The 22,633-nt window shown below is 44.0% G+C and overlaps 1 protein-coding gene across 3 annotated transcripts in view; it reads right to left on the bottom strand.

Moving 5' to 3' along the window:
• Positions 1–1,631: 1,631 nt before the first annotated feature.
• ATP6V0A4 (ATPase H+ transporting V0 subunit a4) overlaps positions 1,632–22,633 on the bottom strand; it is a 30,191-nt gene continuing 9,189 nt past the window's right edge. For all 3 annotated transcript variants that reach the window (XM_026119824.2, XM_026119826.2, XM_026119827.2), the window contains 13 exons: positions 20,125–20,218; positions 18,390–18,602; positions 17,821–17,971; positions 16,802–16,941; positions 15,774–15,931; positions 15,212–15,305; positions 14,201–14,319; positions 11,875–12,091; positions 10,104–10,211; positions 7,142–7,276; positions 6,065–6,182; positions 3,957–4,128; positions 1,632–2,593 (listed from right to left, as the gene is read on the bottom strand). In XM_026119824.2, the coding sequence (XP_025975609.1) occupies positions 2,500–2,593; positions 3,957–4,128; positions 6,065–6,182; positions 7,142–7,276; positions 10,104–10,211; positions 11,875–12,091; positions 14,201–14,319; positions 15,212–15,305; positions 15,774–15,931; positions 16,802–16,941; positions 17,821–17,971; positions 18,390–18,602; positions 20,125–20,218 (1,813 nt within the window). In that variant the 3' untranslated portion in view covers positions 1,632–2,499. The remainder of the gene's footprint in view (positions 2,594–3,956; positions 4,129–6,064; positions 6,183–7,141; positions 7,277–10,103; positions 10,212–11,874; positions 12,092–14,200; positions 14,320–15,211; positions 15,306–15,773; positions 15,932–16,801; positions 16,942–17,820; positions 17,972–18,389; positions 18,603–20,124; positions 20,219–22,633) is intronic.

The raw sequence follows: 22,633 nt of genomic DNA, 5'->3' as shown, positions 1-22,633 counted from the left end.
AGCAGTGGGATGAGCTTTGGATCCACAGGTCCTGTACCACGTGGTGTAGTGACCATTCCTCCCTCCTCCCAGATCCTGAATTCACCCCAGAGGTGCACGCTGAGGTTGTTACTTGGTAAAAATTCCCAGTAAGGTAACTGGAAGTCATACCTCCTCTAGCAATGTGTAAAGTCCAAACAAGACAGCAGGGTGCTGTACCGAGGTGTTCTAGTCTACGGCGGTGATCTTTGCTGGACCTGCCCAAATCTGTTGGCCACATTCACAGCACAAGCTAGAAAACGCAGCCCCTTTCTGCGTAGAGGCTGTGTGGGGGAATAGGCAGGCAACACTCCTGTTCCAAAATCCCCCTCATCTTCTGCAGGAATTTTTTTTAAAAACAAGGCACTCTGGAACATTTTGGGGGAATTTACGTAAGTCTTACAAACAGCCTAGATAAAAGCCAGTGCTCTCCTCAAAGTGGGTAAGAATGACCCTGGCTCTCAGCAATATTTCATCTGAATGCTCCCTGATTATAAGGAGTCAGTCCTCTTGCAGAGTGTGTCCCCATCTCATAACCGCACAAGGGAGCTAGAGGCTCTGCTGAGTTACTCAGTTGCATGCAGAAAGATGGAGCTGAATACAAAATTAAGCCAAATATTTGAGTCACTGTTCAGTACAGTAAACAACAGACTGTCTTGTCACCTGCAGTATTCACAGGATAACTTGTTTTTCCTGCTTAAAATGTAAACCTTGGGCAAAAAGCAAAACAGAAAAAAAAGAAGCTCTAAAAGGAAGGGATATTCTGTTCCAGATAATCACCTTCTCAGTTACACTGCAATCACGTGGAAAGGTGCAATAAAGATAAAATATGTGTTTGTGCAGAAAATCTGCCCACTGTTTTATAAAGCAAATTGTTTTCTCTGTGTTGGGTAATGCATCAAACTGGTTTGGCCTGTCTTCAAGACAGTTTTTCTCCTGAATCTCTGCAGAATAGGAATAAACAAATTAAACTACAATGAAGAAACAAAGGTGATCTGCATATGCAGAGAAACTATGACACCAGTTGCATTTATGCTCATGCATTTCTTGTTTCTATGTCATAGTGTATCGCTTCCTGAAGAACTCATGGCGCGACATCACACATGGTCGCAGACACAGTCCGATGCCCACTTCCAGCCACAGCTACAAACCTCACTGAAATGAAACAAGGCTCTGTTGGTAACCAGTATGCCCAGCACCGGTATGGCTTCTTGGCACCACAAGAGGAAAGGTGAAATGACTGTTTTGACTGGGGTTATATTTTCTCCCTGGTCACCATAGCAGGATGGTAACTCTCAAGCCTGATCATAGCAATCACACTGCCTCCGTTAACTATCCCAGTCCTCATCTTGCCAGGAACATGTGCCAGGTGGGTTTCTTTAGTTGATCTGGATATCAAGGATGTGAGGTTTGAGGAGGTCCTATTTGTCACACCCCACGGAAGCACTGCGGCCTCCAAATTCATCAGCGTGTTGTGTCAGGCTCTTACACTCTCCATGGTGCCCTAACCAACATTGACTGAAAAAAATAGCCTATCGTGGTTAATACTATTCACTGTTAAAAATTTGTAATGCACTAATATTTAGGAAAGATCATAGTACATCAACACCGAATTCATCTCAATTGTCTTAGTTTATTTCTTCTTTCTGTTCACTAGGTTTTTCCATTTTATACAGTTTGCTTTAACAAAGTATTGAAAAATATTGCACAAGAGGAGTCATCTTAAATCTCCAATGAGAAACAAGTCAATACAAAAAAATAAGTTGGCTGACAAAATGCAAACTAGTACATTCTTTTGTTTACACTGCTCAAAACTAACACTTTTCTTAAGTGATGATGTGTGCAAAAGTCTATAATCTAGCACTGTCAAGCCCTGGAGCAAATCAGATAAAAGGAGGGTGGTTGTACTAAAGTATATAGAAAATTGCAAGCCTGCAATATGATCTGTCTTTAAGCTGTTTTGTATTGTGTGCTGAATGAAGGGCTACAATCTTCTAAGGGAGTTAATCGCTGTCATATGATCAACCACAGCTTGAAGAAACAGGCAAAATTTATTTTCCCGGGAAAGAAATATACCACAAATATAAGGCACTAAATGGCACAAAACATATGCAAGTTGATTACTGATGATCAATTGAATTCAAAAAGGTGCATCTCCTCTTTTTAACCAAGCAGTCGACAGCTGACCTGACCAAGTGCTGAGGTCCAGGTACTTGGCAGACTTCAGCAGAAATATGCAGCCAAGGGTCCAGATAGCCCAGTTGATGCAGTATGTTTGTTGCTCTCACCTGATACAGTACTACATGTGAAAGTGGCTAGCTTTGAGAGTTGCATTTTTGCCAAGCTAAAACATTTTCATCACGGCTCTTCTTCTTTTAAGGGCCACATCCCACTGTTTAATTCTATATACCCCACTCTGTGGGTAATTGATTATGAGAAAATAAAACCTGTTCTCAGGAGTGAGGAAGTGATGCACTGACTTTATTCTTCTGCGGTGCCATCTATAATGTGCTTGAAGGAGAATGGAGAAAATTTGTAGCCTGCCCCGACGTAGAACTTGTTCTGGAACTCCACCCTGCAGGACCGAGCAGAGAGGGGCATCGCACCCGCATCCATTGCAAACCGCAGCAAAGGGGGAAGGGAAGGGTACCCTTTCAGAAGTGGCAGAGACACACAGGCAGCTCCAGAGAGCGACTCGGCACACGTCTGCTCTGACTTTTCATAAGTCAACCTGGAAATGCTCTCGGTGAGCCCAGCCAGCAGGACCTTGAGTGCCTGGTAAACTGATCCTACCCTGCTCTAATGGCTCTGAGAGTCTGGATAACCATGTGCTGGAGCCAAGATCGATCACGCTGTTGTGCAGTACAGCACAACACTGCCTAACAGACTTCTCCCCATCCCAGCACAATAACAAGCAGCTCCACACTCATTTTCATTGGCAGTGTTTGTCGTTAGTGGTGGGGCATCACACGGTGAAAAAGGCCACAGCTTCTCCATGCTCAGAGATAAGGCCAAGACTGGTGGTGGTGAGGGGGAATTAGTTGTGTTAGTCTTACTATATGTCTTAGCCTGAGAGTATGTCTAGATGGCCATCTTTGCCTGGACTGCTGTCCAGTTAAGACAAGGATGAGCTAACTTGAAGCTGGTCTGCCACAGAGCTAAAATAGCCAGGAGCACAACCTGGGCTGATGGCATGAGAGTAGACCCAGATTTTCAGCAGCTTTTGCAGCCCCAGCTGAACTCTTGCTGTGGTAGCTAATCTCCAGCTGGCTTGTTTGACGGTAACCCTGACTGGGGTATGCAGCACCATGATGTGACTGTGCCTTCAGCCCTTATCATTCACATCAAGATGGCCTCGGAGGCTCAGCCCACTGACCTGGGCAGAGAGCTGCAGGTTGCTGTTTGCCACGTCTGTCCATGTCACATGGGCACTGCATGTCTTTGCTGGTCTGGCACCCCCAATACAGGAGACCCCAAATGTTGCTAGTGGCAGACTGGATGACACCAGCTACAGTATCTCAATGGGACTGTGACTGCAGATATGGCCCCATTACTGATATCTCATATTAACTGCATATGTGCCATTAGTGATTAACAAAAGTCAAACTCTTGATTTGAAGTTGGACCTAAAGCTGTGTATGTTAGGTGCCTGAAAGATTTTGCTCACTTCTGAGTTAGGAGCTTGTGTTTAGAGACCAGTCTCCATAGGCTCATGAGGATAGACAGGTTCCTGCAGAAAACAGCTCAGAGGAGGAGCAGAGAGCTCTGATCTCCCCTCCCTCCGAGCTGTCTCTCTCGTTCCTTTGCTAGGGAGACTGATGTCTAATTTATAGGTACTCATGCTGTGTCTAACGTTAGCTGGTGTGGCCACCTCAATTTCAGCCCTATTCCTCCCAAGGATTGCTCCAGGAAAATCTCCCACAGACCAATACACTTACCAGTGAAGACGCAAAGCATGCAGAAAGGCTGAGAGCCCCTCCATGACAAGCAGGATGGCTACAGTCAGCACTGCAAATGCTGCAAAGATGATAAAGACGACAATGAGGCCTACCCAGCTGCTGTTGTTGAGCCCATTGTGCATCACCATGGTCCAGAGAACCTCTGACAGTTCTGCAAAATGAAATAAAAGGAAAACAATGCTGAGCAAACTCCACGAATGCACCACAGGCCAGAGCATTTAGCCTCAAAGCTCTTCCATTTCTCCCAGTTAGATGAGCTGGCCTAATAAAAAGTGTCAGCCCCTGTGATAGTAATCACGTATGGTCACCCTGTCTCCCCATGATGAATGGGATAGGAAAAGCAGATGCGGATCATTTTCCATTGCTTTTCTTCCCTCTGTTGGAAGCTCATGGTGCTGTTTTGCTTTGCATCACAAGTCTGCATGAGCATGCTGCTAGGACGGATGGTACCCTGGTATGATATGGTCATCAATTTAATTTGAACCTCTTTAACATGGCAGCTAGGCAGTACACTGAGCCTTTTAAGACCGCTTGCTGCTAAATCCCAGTGAACATGATTGATTTATATAATCAGTACAAGTGGAGATTAGGTTACAAACTTTACTAATTTGTGCCAGCTAAGACCCACAGAAGACATGGACTTCGCATCTGTTGTCCAAACCATTAGGATGTCATGGAGAAGATGTGATGGAAAAAAATGACAAATGCATGGTCTCACCCAAGGCGGGATGTATTAAGGTCTAGGCTGACTGCATGCCTGTTAGTTCTTAGAGCATTTTTCTTCCTGCACAGGTTTACATCAATATTCACAGCACTCCTACATCTGAGGTATCCTGTCAGCACAAGATCACTTTTAACTGCCTTAGTTCATAGGATAGATTCAGGACTGAGTACTTTTCCTCTTGAGATACAGGGAAAGCAGGGACTTAGCCCAGCTCTTCCCCAACCACCAGTTCAGCCTTATTTTCCATTTTTTCAGTCATTACAGAGAGGTCCTAGGCCATATTCAAACTAGGAATTCAATGACCTATTACTTCAGGTGACAACAGATGTGAAGGACCCCTTGCAACTGCAGCCCTCAGGAAAATATTCTTGTCAAAGCCCACTTTGTAAAGCTGCAAAGGAATATGGTGGTTTTCCAGGCAGAATTCTGGCATAACACATAACACGCCCTTAGTGAAGCTCTTTATTTGGTTTATTTTATTCTCTTTAAATACCTATCTTCCATATAAAATCAGCATGTCAGCTTCCAGTCAATTCCTACTAAGCTCATTTCTGCGCCCAGAAGCACAGCTCATCCCTGCCAATCCGTGGCACCCAGCTGCCTCCCCACCCCCCAACCTGTTTTCCTTCTCTGTGTTCCCATTTTTTTAAGGCAGGCACAACTTTTAGCCAGAGGCAGTACTGCAATACTAATAAAAAACATATCAGAACAATTAGAGTATTTGAAAATTAGAAGATACAGCCTGACAGAATTTCTAGTATTTGAGGATTTGTTTTTACCTTGAATCAAGACAAGAGAAACTGAAATGCTGTACATTTTCCATGAAACATTGAAAATGCTGATAGGAAAAATTCCAGTGAAAATTAAAAGTTTCAAGAGTGTTCAAAATGAAACTTTTATTTCTGGTTTGCTGAGCCAAATCAAATTATCTGCTTTGAATCATTTAGACATTTGCATCCACTAAATCTACAGCAAGTGCCTCCTGGGAAATGAAGTCCAGGTTCCCATACTACATTTACCTCTATGGACTGGACTACACATGTGGATTGCACCTCCTACCATGCCATACACCATGAGGATTCTTCCAGAGAGGAGGCTGTAGACAGCGGGAAATGAGTTTCAGCCAGGAAATGCAGTCAGGAGCTTCATGACATATAGTTTCCAGGAATCACCACTAAAAACTAAGACGACCACTGCAAAATGCTTGGATTGATCTGATCTGAAGCAAACAATTTCAAGACACACATTTCCACAAGAGCTTTGATTTCATGGGGAAAAATCAGAGCAACAATCAAATACTGGCAGAAGCAGTGGTCAGCATGGATTTGCCAGTAAGCTAACTAATACACAGTCAACCACTCACGTGCATGAGCTAAGCTCAGTGCCCAGAGCCGCAGGTAGGATGCTGTGTTGGAGATGCAGCCCAGACAATATTCGATGGTATGGATAGCTTGGTGGACAAACGTATCTCCAAAGCTGAACTGAAACAACGTAAAAACCAAGCACATTTTATTAGTTTTTAGTTCAGGGCAGAGTGTTTGTTCAGTGACAGAGCAACACTCTATGAAAGGTTCTTCATACGCCTCCCTTTTCTTTGCTATTTACTGAGCAATACAAGGATATTTCCCAGATCTCAAAGATTGCTTTGAAAAATGTCCCTTCTCTATGGTCATCCCACACATTATCCGCTGAAGAAATACAATTCCAGTGAAAAGCAAAGAACCAGCTCATATTCCAGTCTCAATTTCAAACTATGGATAAGATGGCAATCCAAATGCCACTAATTGTTTTGATTTCTTCTGGAGACAGAAATTCTTATTTACAATTGGAGTTTTCAGACTGTCTGCCTACTGGCATACGCCTTTTGGGAGATATCAATGAATAAGCATATCTTCTTAGAATCTGAGTGTTGTTTCCTTCCCAATCAGCCACATCTACATGCAATATTGTTGGTACCTCAAACTGCTAGAAACCTCCTTTTCGGTTTTTTTCACTGTGTTGCTGCATGCCACAGAAGCACTTGACAATATGTGCCAAAGGGAGACTTTTCTCCTTAGCCAACACTGTAGCCTGCTGACTTCTAAATGTGTCTTTGCAATTTAAAGCCAAAAAGCCTGCCAACTCTTGGGGAAGTTTTGACCTTCTCTGGGTGCAATATGAAAGTCAAACAATATCCCTGAGGAAAATAAAGTTTGAGATTTGCAAGAACGCCTGACCACACTAGGCAAAACTTCAGGAACAAGTTAGAGGAATTTATTCTATTAAAATCCAAAGTGTACTGTGTTTGGAAACACAAACTGCTAGCACAGCATGTCTTGGTATCTTGTTAAAAGGAAGGACTGGAAACTCTGCAGAAGCCTTCTGTTTGGCTCTGTATTTTGTATTGTTGTGTTTGTCTGAATGATTCTTTCCTGTCTTCAGCCTGTTCAGGTTTGCTTACCTCTTCATCATCATCCTCGTGTCCTCCATGGCCACCACTATGGTCTCCCTGGGCAGCTTTCTTGGAGTGGTTGGCCTCTGGGACATCTGCTTCGCTTTCATTTGCAGGGTTTCCTGAGTTGGCTTGGGACAGAACCTTTCAAAAAGGAAATACAATGTGGTTTTTGTGTCATCCTACAGGCTTGTACCAAAAAGACGCAGATCATGGCACACAACTTCATTGATAACCTCAGGATACATAACATATAAGAACTGTCATGGATATGAGGACAGTTTCAACAATAATCATTTGACAAGAACGAGAGAAACTGAGTATTCCTACCAAATGACTAGTAATACTTAGATATTTTCCTTTCTAGAGCATTTTCCAATGATTCCAACATAATTTGGAGCTGGTTTCTTCATCTTCCCAGTGCACCCTTAATACCCATGAGAAACATCATTGTATGATGAGCAGAGGACATTGTCTACCTTGACTTTAGCAAGACTTTTGACACCACTTCTCATAATATCCTCATAGGTAAGTTGATGAAGTACAGGCTAGATGAGCAGACAGCAAGGTAGATTGAAAACTGGCTCAAGAGCAGAGCTCAGAGGTGCAAAGTCTATTTTGGAGGTCTGTAGCTAGCGGTGTCCCCCAGGGATCAATACTGGGTCCAATACTGTTCAACATATTCATCAATGACCTGGATGATGGGCAGAGTGCACCCTCAGCAAATTTGATGATGATACAAGACTATGAGGAGTGGCTGATACATCAGAGGGCTGTGCTGCCATTCAGAGAAACCTTGACAGACTGGAGAGATGGACAGAGTAGGAACCCCATGAAGTTAAATGCAGGGAAGTGCAAAGTCCTGCACCTGGAGAAGAATAACTCCAGGCACCAGTACAGGCTGGGGGGCCAACCTACCGGAAAGCAGCTCTGCAGAGAAGGACCTGGGGGTCCTGGTCTACAACAAGTTGACCATGAGGTAGCAATGCACACTTGTGGCCAAGAAGGCCAATGGTATCCTGGGTTGCATTGGGAAGAGCGTTGGCAGCAGGTCGAGGGAGGTGATCCTCCCCCTCTACTCAGACCTGGTGAGGCCACATCTGCAGTACTGTGTCCAGTTCTGGGCTCCCCAGCACAAGAGAGATGTGGAGCTATTGGAACGAGTCCAGCAAAGGGCTACTAAGATGATTAAGGGACAAGAGCATCTCTTATACAAGGAGAGGCTGAGAGAGCTGGGACTCTTCAGCCTGGAGAAGAGAAGGCTGAGGGGCAATCTTATCAAAGTGTGTAAGTATCTGAAGGGAGGGTGTAAAAAGGATGGGGCCAGACTCTCTACTTGAGCAGGGGGGTTGGACTAGATGATCTCTAAAGGTCTCTTCCAACCTCCACAATTCTGTGAAGAAACATCACATTTGGCAAATGAGAAAACTGAGGCATAGTAAGGCTGATGATCCATGGGTATAAACCAATAGGAGCTGATATCAAAGGAATTAGCATCAATGCAAGTGAAATGGAAAGGGATCCTGGAAGGATCAGGTGACTTGATGAAGGTCAAACAGTAACCAGGATACAGACAGAGATCTCCTGATTTGTTTTCAGTTGACAAAAATCTCATGACCACCCATCTTCTCTCCATAACCATTTTGTACAGAGCATTGCCAAAGACCTGAAAAATCTGATGTGAGCCTCGCTGCAGAAACAACAGCATAGCATAGTCTAAGAAAAGCCCTGTATCATATGCCGATAACAGTCCTATTACATACTATAACAAAATACTCACTTCACAGCTTCTGTTGGGTTCTATCCTGTCATTCTTTATAGTTTCCAACAGGTTTCATGGGCAAAGCCTCATAACAACGTATTGTTTCCTACTGCACCAGTAATCTTTGTCACATCTGCTACATCTCTGGTTTATCCAAATGTCAGCATAGAGAACACACTTCATTGCAAATGTATAAATCTGGGTAAATATAAGATGTGATCATATGGCTAACACATGTAAATCAGGAACTGAAATACAGGGGCAAGATAGGAGGTGAGGAAAAGCTGTCAGGTGTTGCCAGTATGAAAGCAGGAGATGGAGTCATCCATGCCAAGCTTTCCTCCAAATCCCAGAAGACTCACAAAATAAGAAATGACAGCACAGAGGCAGGACTGCAAAAGTCCCCATGGGACCTGGCTTTCAGTTATAGGTCAGAAGTGACTGGATGGGAAAAGGTCACATAGCACAACTAGCATCTCTTTCTTCAGATGGGAACATCTGTGCCCTATAAAAGCTACTCCAGGCACTACCTCCAACTATAAAGAGAAATAACTCGTGACAGACAAGTAAAGACCTGTTGAGGTAATAAAGGAATTAATGAGCAACTGGGAAACTGCCACAGCTGCAGCAGTTACACACTGAAGAGCTGGGCAAATTGCAGAGCCCAAGAGGAGGAGAGCTCTCATAATGTGAAGGCAATCAGTTAGGGAAGAAAGTGCTGTCTGCAAGCAGATAATAGCTTTTAAAGCAAGCACCCCCTTCAAACTGTGGTGATACCTCCAAGGCTGGGAGTAACCCAGATTCCCTGTTCACGCAGAGCAGCCAACCTGTTGTTAATGACAGCTGTGAACAGGCAATGAAGGCCTTTGCCAGGGACCTGTGTTGGCTTTACGAGCGTGTCAGTCTCTTTTAACCATGTCTGGTTTTGGATACTACTTTTGAAAGAGCTCAGTATCGGCCTAACACGTCTCGCAACAAAAAGGGTATGGCTATATGAGCAAAAGCACTTGCTTCTCCTTTAGGTGGCTCAGCTGAATGTCTCTCAGTGCATGGGCAGTAAAACACAGTTTGAAATCACTGGTGAAATTCTGACATCAGAGGAAAGCAGAATTAGACCATTGCAAACACTTTTGGGGGCTGTCTGCTCGACTTTGCCTTTGCTGTACCGAAGCCCCATGCCTGAAACAGTAATAGATCCACGTTCTGTACCATGCGCTGTGCTTTCTGGTGGTTGGCTCGGAGAATGAAAGGTTTAATTAGAAGCATCCAGGGAACAGCAATCAGAGCAAATATGACCAAAAAGCTCTGTACTTCCTTCTGCAAAAGAGATGACAAGAAAAGCAAAAAGTCACTTTTTCTTTCTTTAGCCAACTACACTTATAAGAAATCTGATTCTATAAAATAACATTTTTTTGATTCAGTAGGTATCTTCCCCTTTTAGGTTGAGTCTCCTCTGTAAGGTCATGAAAGTGAATGTATACTGCTGAGGGCTCCAGAAAGCACTGCCAGCTAGAGATGGTTGGAGACTTGGAGATGAAAGGCTTTCATGTTGGAACGTGTTAATTTGCCAAAACCCAATGTTACTGCCTTGCTTGAACTAGTCACTCTTCCTTGCTTTGACCAAAGTAGAAATGCTGCAGGAAGAGCCAAGTTGTTCGGGGTCTCCCCTGGAAAGCAGGGGATCCAAGATTAGCTGTCGATCTTCAGTTCCTGAAAGGAACCAAACCCGAGTAGCTTAGGTTTGAGAATACATTACCCATGCCAGCAATACCAATTTGAGGTGCTTCTGTTGCAGTGTGCTACCCCTATTGCTATGCTAACATAACTGCTGGTACTGTCATGCTGCCAACTGGATTGGGGAACTAATCCAGTTTAAAAAAAGACAAAAAAGAAACAAACAAACAAACAAAACCTAACAACACCCCCACAACTACAACAACATTGTAAGATTATGTTTCTTTTGTGCCCCCCCCCCTTTTTTTTTTAAAAAAGACTGTCTCAGGTCTCTGATCACCTTAGGGTTTTTTCATACAGTCTTTGCATTGAGACTACCCAGGTGGATGGCATGGACTGAGTTAATGGGGGGGAGAGTTTTCTGCAAGAAAAAATGTTTATCTTCAAAAGTCTTTAGGTTGTTGCAAGGCAAAACATTATTTAATTACTTTTTGGAGGGTGGGAAAACTGCTTTTTCCTGAACTCCCCTACAGCCTTAATGCAGTTCGTTGGAAGTAATCCGAGCTCTTTTCTAACCCCAGCTTGCTAAAACAAAGCACAGGGCAATGTGCCGAAGCGTGGAAGTCAGTAACATAGACAGGTAAATGTAACTGGTGGCAGCATTTGCTTGCTGATTCTTCACTGATGTTGGCAAGTACAAAAAAACAAGAAAAAAAGAATAATTCCCTGTTCTAAGCCAATAGATAGAGCTGACTTTTAAAGAAATTTTCTTTCAGTGGAGAATTCTTGCTTTTATTTTTTTAAATAACTTCCCAGTGGAGATATTTTTGACCAAAAGCTGACATAAAATTGTCTAATTATTTTTAATTTTTAGCTGAAAATATTAAGTGTTCAGGTTTTCCAAAGCAAAAATAAGGAAGAAGTCATCAAGGAAAGGAGACACTTGCTTTGTCCCTAGCATAATGCCAAGACCTCAGTCAGGACAGTACACCTGCAATATACATCTTTATTTCTCCAATAACCCTTCTTTCCTTTTTTTTTCCCTCTGAAGTATCTTAAATTGCACCATCACACTTGCAAGGATGACACTAAGAGGGGGATTTCCTATGCAGCTCAAGCAGCTTTTCTCTCCTCCCTGTCTACAAGGCCAACACAAATGCCAGAAGAACAGTCTTCTTTTACATGATTGGCATGTGTAGCTGAGTTTCTGAGTCTGTTCCCCATCCTCATGCCCACCCTCCACAACTTCCACCATGACTGGTCAAGTGGAAACAGGTACAGTAGATTCAAGTTGCTTTATCCATACCTGATGCAGATACAATGGAGCGTTTGTGTCATCACTGTAACTAAACAGGAACATGTTGATGAAGTGGATGAGAATACTTGGCGCACTCTGGGATGAGTTGACATCAAAATAGCACCATTTGAAAATAATCATGAAGACCAGGTAGCCAAAAAGAGAGATAATAAAGATCATCTCTGGAATGAACTGCAGGATAATGTTTATATATCTCTTGAAGTAGCTGGAAAGAACCAGAAGTGAGAGGTACAATTAATACAGGACAAGGTTGCCCCAAAGTATGACAGTACTGTGCACTATTTAGTCTTTGTAAAACAAGATAAAAAGCATAACAAGTATTGTTGGCCAAGAAAGAATTCTGTAGTTCCATTCCTTATAAATAAAAGTCATTGCTTAAGTACAAAAGCTTTTTCATGATGATTCTGTTCAGGTTCCTGTACTTGACTCATCAGTATCTCAGCATCTCAGAGGATTAATACATTGCAATAAATGCCTATTTTCAAAGCATGGTAGATTTATGAAGTTAAACGTCATAAGCTGGGGAAGGCCAGAATCAGGGGTAGATTCAAACCTGTAGGGCCAGCCCATCTCTCCATTAGTTGCAAAAGCTTCCTATCTTTGCAGATCACTACACACCTCCCAGCTTTGGAGAGCCTTACAAGACAGTGCCATCGGCCCCTCCACTGTTTTCAATCCAGCTAGGCTTTTGTGTGTGCGTGTGCGTGGCAAAATATATACATAGAAAGAGAGCGCAAAGGCAGAAGTACAGACATGCACAGATACAGATCCTGGCCAAAGGCCAGCTAGGTCAGGAGAAAGACATGCACACATGCTGTGCATAATTTCAATGGTCTTTGGACTAGAGCAAGAGCTTTTGTCTTTCAGGATGAAAGTTATCAATAGTGGGAGATGCTACATATTTTTAATTTACTGTACTTTGGTATATCTGCAAAATCAAGAACATGAAGAGAGGGAGCAAAAGGGAATTTATGCAAGAGAAAACCTGCAATGCGACGGCCTTCCTCCCAGTCTTTGGATCCAGTGCTCTGCGCCCACAGTGGCACAAGGCAGTGCACGGGGCACTTCGACTTGTACTGGGGAAGGGCACAGTTTGAATTACCAGTCCAAGACATCAGGCTCACTCAGAACGAAGGACACTAGTGGGGCCAATTCCCCGTTCTGCCTTCTCAGCCAGTGTGGCTTTATACCTCGGCTTGCTAGTTTATCTGAGCACCAGCTCAGCTCCCAGGCCCACAAATGAGTACTGTAACTGAGCTTTTTGGTTTCAGCACTGTTGTGCTAAGTGGAACACCAGGTAATAGAAACTGGTCAACACCACTGTGCAAACTGACATCACCGATAGATGTGTCATGGAGCAGGACTAAAACCTAGATAAAATGGGGGCAGAGGTAGGGAAATTGCTGTGAGCATGAAAAAAGTGAAAGAAAGAAAAACAAAACAAAAGACTAACTCTGCTTAGATGGCACTGTTCTGCACTGGGAAGAATAACCAAGCAGTGCTGGCTGGTGATATGTGACACGACTCCACTGAAAGACAGTGAAAAGAGCTTGGCTGGCCATTTCAGCATAAGTCATTATGTGTGCCAGGGTCACAAACTCATATGTGCCCACTTGGAAGAATATCTCACTGGTTTTGGAGAAATGAAACCAACTGTTACTGTGAGGTAACACCTGAGCACAAAAGGGTATAAAACAAGGTGGTCATTGAAGATGGAGTAAGGCAGAGCCCCCAAAAGAGAAGTATTGTCACTGACCTGGCAACAAGTGGAACAGTCTATGTATGTATAAGGATGGGGTAAATATTAATCTGCCTTGCTCAATGGGCCTTATATCACTAGTAATAAGCAATTAGGATTATATTTAATTGCCTTAAAATTATGTAAATTATTGCAGTTAAGCTTTAACAATTAGTGAAGATCATGATGTCACTGAAGAAAAAAGCATCTAGTCCAGGCAGTACAGATGACTTGACTGCCAGCATTTTCTGTGGTAAGTAGAAATTGTTATAGTAAGAGCAGCCTAAATGTTTTGCTTGTTTACAATGCCAAAGCTATATGCTTAAGTATGTGGCACTGCCTTGAGGGACAACCAGCTTATAATGGGGACTGTTGAGTCTGATGCTGCTGAAGTGCAGAAGCGAATAACTCAGGGAATTTTATGCTTGGGAAAATGCTCTAGAAGGCCAAGTCAGTGCAAATACATTTGCAAAGGGAAAGGCAAAAAAAACAAAAAAAAAGGATGCCAAGAGCTTCCAGAATTTTAGAGATGGGGACTCATGTGCTATAGCAAGAGGCCCACTGAAACAGACTTACATGTGGTTGAAGAGACTGAGTATTACGCCGAAAATCATGTGCACAATCCCTATGACAACCGACATCTTCATTTTGTAGGAGTTCAGGAAAGTCAGCTTGTTTGATGCAATATTCCAGATCTGCAGAGGAAAGAGAGACAAAAGAACAAGACTTTCAGGTGTTTGCTCAATAACAAATCTGTGGAAGTCTTTACTTTGATGCCGTCAATTTACTCCTACTAGTTCCAGCAAGAAGATGCCAAGTGACAGAAATCTACATACTCTTTATAATACATTTCACTCTTCCAGGCTTCTCGCCTTAAAGGTATGCAGTATTAGCCTCATTTAATAGACAAAATAATAGATGTTTAAAATAATGTAATGACTTTGCTTCAGTCCTTTCAAGAGAAACCAGTGCTTCTTTGTTGGACCCACCGAAATGAGATCACATCCAGCAAAGCAGATATTAATTGGGTGATTTTAAGATGGAAACAGGAAAGCTTGATGTTAATGACAGCATTTAAATACATGATACAGAACAGCAAAAAAGGGGAAGTAGACCACAGAGCAGCACATGTGGATCAGTTAAATAATACTGTCATTTATTTCATAGTCTATATGTTAAATGCACTGCCTGGAAGTCAGGACTTAACCCTCAAACTTGTGAGGTAGCTGTGGAACATCTTAAACACTCCTGTAAGGAAGCTGGGTCCAGCAGTCTCATGAGAAAGCAGAGATTAGAGCACATGACCATCCTCTGGCAAAAGCAAAGTTCCTTTCTATTTACCATTTTGCTGCTGCGTGTGCAAAATTACTGGAGAGAGAGGAAAAAGAAAAAAAAGGAAAAAAAGGATGACTGTATCTACATCCTTAACTGCTAAAGAAAAGCATCACAACCACAGTGTAAAGAATGGGCAAAGAGCAAAATTGAACAGTGTGGCTTCAGGAGAGATATCTGGAAGCTACTGATATACCTGATATGTAGAAACAGGATTGAAATACAAATTATCTTAGACCAATTTAATTTAATTACCGGATCTATTCCAAATGGATATGGATTTCCAGAGTAGACTCCTGGGACTGCTGGATCCAACTGCAGCGCCGTATTTTCCTGAAGCATATCGTTACTACCAGAGAAAAGTGAAATGAGCTTTATAGCTTAATCTCACCATATAAGCCTAAGGTATATTAATGTGAGCAGTGCTAAGGACTACCACATTATACTTGTTACTGACTACATGTGAACTTCTATCCTGGGCTGCGTGCACATGTAGGCATGGGTGGAAATGGATCCTACACAACAATGGTTCTCCGTTGCACTGATAATTCTCTACGCATCAGTCCTGGACACTTGCAGGTTTTATGAATAGCAGTGACTGGACAAGTAGGTTTGGTCCCAGGGATTTTGTGTTTTCATTTCAATAGTGTTTTTTGTCTGTGTGTGTGTGTGTCAGACAAAACCTCTGATTCATTCATGACTGAAACCACAGCAGGGAGTTGTTCCCCTCCCCACACAGATATTCAGTGTCTTTCTTTTAAAGCCTACACACTCCATTTAGCATGTTTTGACTTGTTTCCCACATCTAGCCACTTACGTCCAAGTGTTATTTTTAAACATGGCGATGGCATGCCAGGAAGAGCCAAAGATGTTGAATGATTTGGAGAAGCAGTCATTGTAGATGAAGCCAGTATACATGGAGAATATGCCCATGAGCAGGATCAGGTAGCGCCCGCTGAAAAAGGTGTTCCAGATCTGCAGGGGGAGAAGGCAGGCCCAGAGAAGGTGACAGAAAATACCTCCAGTCCCATCAAATGATGGGCCTCAGGGAAGGGGAAATCTCTTGCAGCAATCATTTCACACCCTCTGCCATTCTCTGCTTTTTTTGGGTGATCATGGCAATATAAATCACTCCCCATCTGCAGCCCAGTTTCTCATTCTGCTAAAAATATCCACCTACCTGAGCCACAGCAAATATTTGTTCTTAAAATTGCTGCACTCAGTGCCCACCTTCCAGCTCAGCTCCACTTCTCAGATTTTATCACAGAAGGCTAAATCTGGTTCATGTATGCACATTTGCTCTCCTGTACTGGTGACCCAGTGCTCACAGCACAGTCAGTGTCTGGCTACAGGACTCTAATCTATGTGCATATAAATAGGGCACCAAAAACTGCATGACGTTCAGCTCCTAAGCATACTTCAGCTCCCAGACGGACAGCCTAATTCACTGGAGTGCAGCCCCCTCAGGAGCTGCCACTGGTTTTGACAGGAGCTGCTTTCTGAGAGTGTGACCAGGTTAACCAGAGAGAGAGCCATGGATGGGAAGATCTTATTTCTGGAAAGCCCTGGTGCACACATGCAAAGGCAGATGCTGACGACGTGACAGTACAAATAAACATCTACAACCAGTCATAGGAAACTCCAGGTCCCTCAGGCCTGTCCAACTCCCTGTGTAGAAGTAGGCAGAATTACTTGCCAAATCTCTACCTTAGTCCCTCATGAGTGTCTTGGAAAGAACAACATTCAGCCTTTGAGACTCTAGATGCCCCTTTTATCAAATGAGGATGAGGAACCTTTTGCTAGCTTGTAGGGTACATTAGGGTGCATCAGCTCCCTGCTACTCACCTCATTAGTGCTCTTCTGTGCCAAAAGGCTCTTCTCGTTAGTGACCATCCAGAGTGCAAAGCCCAGCATGACAGCGCCATGGCCACAATCTCCAAACATCACCGCAAACAGGAAGGGGAAGGTGATGATGGTGTAAGGAGCTGTGGGAAGGAAATAGCAAGAAGTTCAGCTTCTCCTAAACAAAAGGACCTCAGCAGAGGAGCAGTTCACTCCACCAAGCCATTCCTGACCTGTTCTTAAAGGCCTCCACTGATGTCTCCCCAGATCACCAGCCAATCAAATCTAGTGCTGAACTAACTTCACCGCTAGCAAGATTTTCCTATTGCCAGACTTGCATCATCCTTGCTATCTTTTCTTGTCTCACCATCACAAACACAGTGAATAGATAATTACATTTTTTTTTAAATGGAAAAAAGTACTTGAAGATTACTATCACGTTTCTCAGTCTTCTCAGCCTAAACAACCTGAGTTCATTCAATCCTTTCCCATCGGCCCCCATTTCTAGGCTTCTGTTTGTTCTCAGTGGTCTCCTTAGGATTCTCTACAACTGCTCCACACTTTTCTCAGGCACTTTGCCAAAACTGTCCTCAATAGCTGAGCCCTTGTCAGTGCTGAGTAAAGCAGATGTATTTCTTCACAAATTTTGCAGAGCAAATTCTTGCTTATATATCCCCTTTTGATGGTAGCCTTTTTTTTGCCTCAGTATTACGAGGTCAATTTATATTTACCTTGTTATCTTAGGTCTTTTCCTGCAGTGTTGCTACCTTGCCATTTGTTACCCATCCTGTATTTATGCAGTTTGTTATTCCTGCCTAAATCAATCACTGAAGACAGACAGCTGAATTCTGTGCCTGAGCAAATCCATGCTATGCACCAGAACAGTACTAATTTTAACCAGCAGAAAACATGGCTCAGACTTTTCAGTAAGCAATAAGTGTACGTTTTAGGATGGTGATGGAGTTGAGAGGCTTTGCTTTGGCTCTGATAAGCCAGGTCCAGGTAGCCAAGCATTTTCTCACCTGGATTCATCTCCCTGTAGTTGCCCACGCCATATGCATCCACGATGTTCTGAAAGCCAGCCGTAAACTTGTTGGTCCTGTTGAAGGTGGGAGGCGCCATCTTGGTGTGCACGGCAGTCAGGATAGGGGCAATGGTAGAGCCACTTCGCTCCTGCAAACCAGGTGACAAGGACAGACACAATCCATGGTTAGTGAAGAGAAATCAGTCCCACAGTACTAACGTCTGTGTCCAAACACGCATAGAGAGTGGCATGAAAGCCAGGCGCTAGAGTGTTAGATCTCAACCCTTTGCTAATATCCAGGTTTTCCCATTCCCTGTGCTATTGATCTCTGTCCAGGGAAAGTTGCCAGCACTGCTGACTCCTATGGATTGATCACAAACCTGCCAAGATTTAGTGTTGGCCAAAAACTACTTGAGGCCAAGTGATCACACGACAACCTCAACTTTAATTAAAACAGAAAAGGGAGTCCAGCATTATGGTAACAGACAGAAGCCTGAACATAAGTTCAACATATGAGCAATGTTGTTTGGATAAGGGCTTCAGGGACCCAAAGTATTAGCTTCTTACCATTCCCTGATGGAGAGCTCTTTTTATCCGTCCAGCATCAGCCACTGGGAACCAGATTTCCGCAATGACACATTGCTGGGTGACATCAATGTTGCAGCAATTCAGAATGTGGTAGATGGCCTTGATTTTCTTCACCTTGATCCCCCAGGACCACAAGTTCTCTGCTGCCTGCTGCAGCAATCTCTGGCGGTGAGACTCAGTTTGGGTCATTACCTGTAAGCACACCACAAGCAGTGCTCAGGAGAGGAAGGAGGAGGTAGCATGATCTACTAGCAGTTGTTTGGGAAGGCAGGTGGAAGGGGGCTGTGGAAAGGGAGTGTTCATGGGAATGAGCCAGACATTGTGGAGCACAATCCATTCATCTCTCAACATGAGAGCACCCGACACAGGGTGCATGATGCTGGGCACTAAGGGCTTGCCCTTTGTGGCATTGAGCCCCATAAATGTAGAGGAGAACTTCAGGAGCTGCTGAGCTGTGGCTGCAGGATTGGCCCCTTACTTGGTTGTTTACCAACCTTCCATGTCTCGCTGTGGGCTCCCACCCTTCTATCTCCACTGGGTAGCTCTGTGTGGCAGCTCTGTCTGTCCTCAGGCTCTGTGCACCAAGGGAAGGTTGGTGCCGCTGCACAATTAGCAACAGGGATACTTGTGTTAGGAAGATAACCTGTGGGGTTTACATGGCTGAAGAGGTCTGGCTGCCCATGGTACACAGGACCGAAAGTCAGTTCTGGAGCAGGCTTGCTTGCTGGCTGGGTTGTCATGGGCATCCACAGAGGGGGCGACACCAGGACTGGGCAGCCTCAGGCAAACACTGCATCTATTCACTGCTGCCTCAGGACCCACTGACTTTAATGTGTAACAATGCAAAGGTCACGCACAGCAGTCTTTCTGAAACGCATGTCGTCCTGATATGTTATATGGGTTTACAAGCTAGTGAGTACCCACAGCCCACTCAGCTCAGTAATCTTTAGTCCTACATAAAATTCTGGGGTATGGAGATGGGAGACTTGCACCTCTAGGAAACAAGACTTGGATTTCCATTGCTTATGTGACAATAGCCCCAAGACAGGTTTCTCCAGTAAAGAAAACCCAGTTTAAATATAAAAAAAATTTGAGAATCCCCTCTCAGCCCAGTGTGGTTGGACTACACCCTACACACAAGAGCCCAGTTCTTCCACAAAGTGTTCCTAGAGAAGTTTTGAAAAGACTTTTAATAGGCTCTGAGGTGAGGCAGGACAGTACAAGGAGTATGGTGGCACTTCATCCTAAGAGAATCAAAGGTTGTGGGCTTGGCCCTGCCAGTGGCCTGCGGAGAGACTGCAGTCAAGCCACTTCCCACCTCTGTAAGCCACCAGCAGGACATGACTGGGGTCCTTTGAGAGCTGATGAGCAAAATCATGCTATAAGAGCTAGATGTAACCATCCTGGGCAGCCTGCACAATGTGAAGTTTGGTTACGACACCTTCAACCCGATGATGACCTTAGAGCCCACCTCATAGACCCACATTATATGGTCTAAACCTCTGACCTGCGACTGCATGGCCAACAGCAGCAAATTGTGCTCTGTCCCCCACAAACTGAGGTCGTGCCCCAGCAGCTCCTGGGAGGGTAAATGGGCAGAGCACAGCACAGCTGCAGTATTGCATGGCAGCAGGGAGGCTGCTCCTGAGCAGGGGCTCTGAACCCTGCAGGCAGCCCTGCAGGTTGGGACCCCAGGAAAGGTGTTACCACTTACTGTGTTTAAATCCTCGATCCTTGTGTTCACGCCATCAAGCATTTCTCGACGCTCGGATGCAGACTCAGGACAGGGATAGACTGTGGCACGAAATCTAGCCTCAGTAAGAGAGAAGTGAAAAGCACCATTTATTTGATTGATTCTTCTTCATCGGGACTCTTCTGAGCTCAGAGGTGGGGAAACTGGACTTTATTCCAGGCCTGGTACTATATACTTCTTGCATATTATTGCTGAACAAAGCTGCGTGTGGCCTGCTAGTTATGTCCAAAAGGCCTGTGTATTCCCCTCATGAGAAAAATGATACCTTTAGCTGCACTAGCTGAAAAAGCACTCCCTGTCATAGATGAATCAAGTGAGATGCATGATGTTATGAACTGACCTGCACTAACACATAGGAGCCTCCGTTATTCCCACACACAATAGAGAAGCCCTGCTAACATCTTGGGGAGCTGCTTGGACAGTCCCTCTCCTTATTCTCTCCTGTGGCAGGGCATCAGCTTCTCCTTCACTGCAAGGACTGCAAAGAGCTGCGAGAAAATAACCTTGGCAAAGCCTGCCTTGTTAACACAGTAGCCAACAGATGTCCCTCTTGCACTGAGGCTGGAAAAATATCATGCCACTGTCTCTGCACTACCCTTGCACAATCACTGGGGGAAGGCATCAGCTGAGCTACTGCTACACAGCAATCAAATGCCCTTAGCGCATGCAGCCTGTATAAATAAATAAGTCTGTGGAAAAAATGCCTGTATTTCTAGGCTAGAACAAATGCAGAGTGCCCATACAGCTGGCTCTTGACTTCTGGTCCATCTCTTTGGCTAAACAGCTTGGGAGGAGAGGAAGAACTAGTGAATTCTTTTAAACGCCTTGAGCTTGGTATCTGTCATGCCAGCATACAAGTGTCCAGGCCAATATAAACCCTTTCACAAACCCTCAAGGCAGCATATGGGAGGTGTGGCTGGTTTGTTTAACATGGTAGTGTGAGGGGCAATATAGGCTTTTAATATGTGACTGAAGGTCTTGTCTCCTTGCAAGTGTTGTATGTTGCTTTATCTATACTATACAATGAATGACCTCCTCTAGTATGGCTACAAGTGCTACTAGCATAACAGTGCTTGTATCAGTATAATACATTGCAGTGTGGTGAAGCCACTGTATGAACTCTAAGGCTTGGGCCTATATGACATCAATTAGAAATAAATAAGTTACATGTCTATCAGAAAGGTGTAAAGCCCACTACCCTGCCTGCAAAGCAAGTGTCAGTGTATATCTTGTTCATAAGGAGCAGGTGCCCATATGTCCTGCTGGGACCTCGCTGCTGCAGAGCTCTCAGCACATACAGACGCTAACTGAGCTAAGGTGCTGTAGTAACTAGCACAGCAGAGACCGCTCTGTCTTTTCCTACTCAGTTTGTTCAGTGACAGCTACTACTTGTGCCACCCCTGCCACTTCCAGGGCATCAGAAGTGTTGTCCTGCTGTATCGCTGTTCTGCAGAAAGACAGCATTCCTGTTTACAGGGGAGGAGAGTAGCATAGGAGCAAGCATCAGGCCTTCTACCCATGTAAGGTGACACTCTTCTGCCATCCTTCAGTGGAGCTGAAGGTCTGCCTTTGTGCACTTGTAATGAAATTAAAAGAAGATAAAGTGCATTACAAGGCCACAGAGTTATATCCCTGCTTAGGAGACAAAAATATGCATGCTCTGTGTACAAATAAACTTCATGTGCTGGCTTCACCTGAGCACAGAACCTACCAGCACCCGCTCTCCAAAATCAGTTCCAGCACAGACACAAGTGAGGACAGTTGCAAATTGAACAAAATACACAGCCGTTTCCTAGAGATCAGCCCTGAGCTCGGTGTAATGCCAGCATGTTCTCTTCAGCTAAACTTCCCTTTCCAGAATTGAATCTCTCCTCACTCAGCACCTGGCATTCGTTTCCGAAGGTTATTCATCCTACCTAATTATTTCCAGCTTCCTATTCTTCATAGCTCTTAGTTCATCTTTAATAAGGATTTTTAATCAAACTTCAAAGCTTATTCCTCCATGCTGCACAGTTCCCACATTTCCAATAAGGTTATTATAGCAATGTTGCTTTGATCTTTTAACAGCCATTTTGCATACTGAGTATCAGCTTCGCCCTAATGGCACAGACATCTCTGAGAGCTCTGGTAGAATTCAGCAGGGAATCCTTACATTGATAAAACCAGTTTAGTATTCACATTAGCACTCAGGCAGCCACAAGAAAAGAAGGAAAAAAAATTCTTACATTTTCCTCCTGCCTGCTCCCTCTACACCTTTCACTACTAAATTTGTGCATGGACTTAATGCTCATGAAATTGGCAGACTAATATTACCAATTAGAGTCAAGCAGGGACTACAAGCATAACCTGAAGTGCACTGCTCTGCAAACAAATCTTACCCTGCCTTGTAGGAGATGGGCTTACACCAGTCCCATGATTTTTGCAGGATAGTTACTTGTGAACAATGACTTAGTGCTAAGCAGAAACGTTC

This window comes from Dromaius novaehollandiae, chromosome 1, assembly GCF_036370855.1.
Source record: "Dromaius novaehollandiae isolate bDroNov1 chromosome 1, bDroNov1.hap1, whole genome shotgun sequence".
Classification (NCBI taxonomy): Eukaryota; Metazoa; Chordata; class Aves; order Casuariiformes; family Dromaiidae; genus Dromaius; species Dromaius novaehollandiae.
Note: the sequence above shows the minus strand (reverse complement) of the source record. Positions and strands in the feature narration are given on the sequence as shown.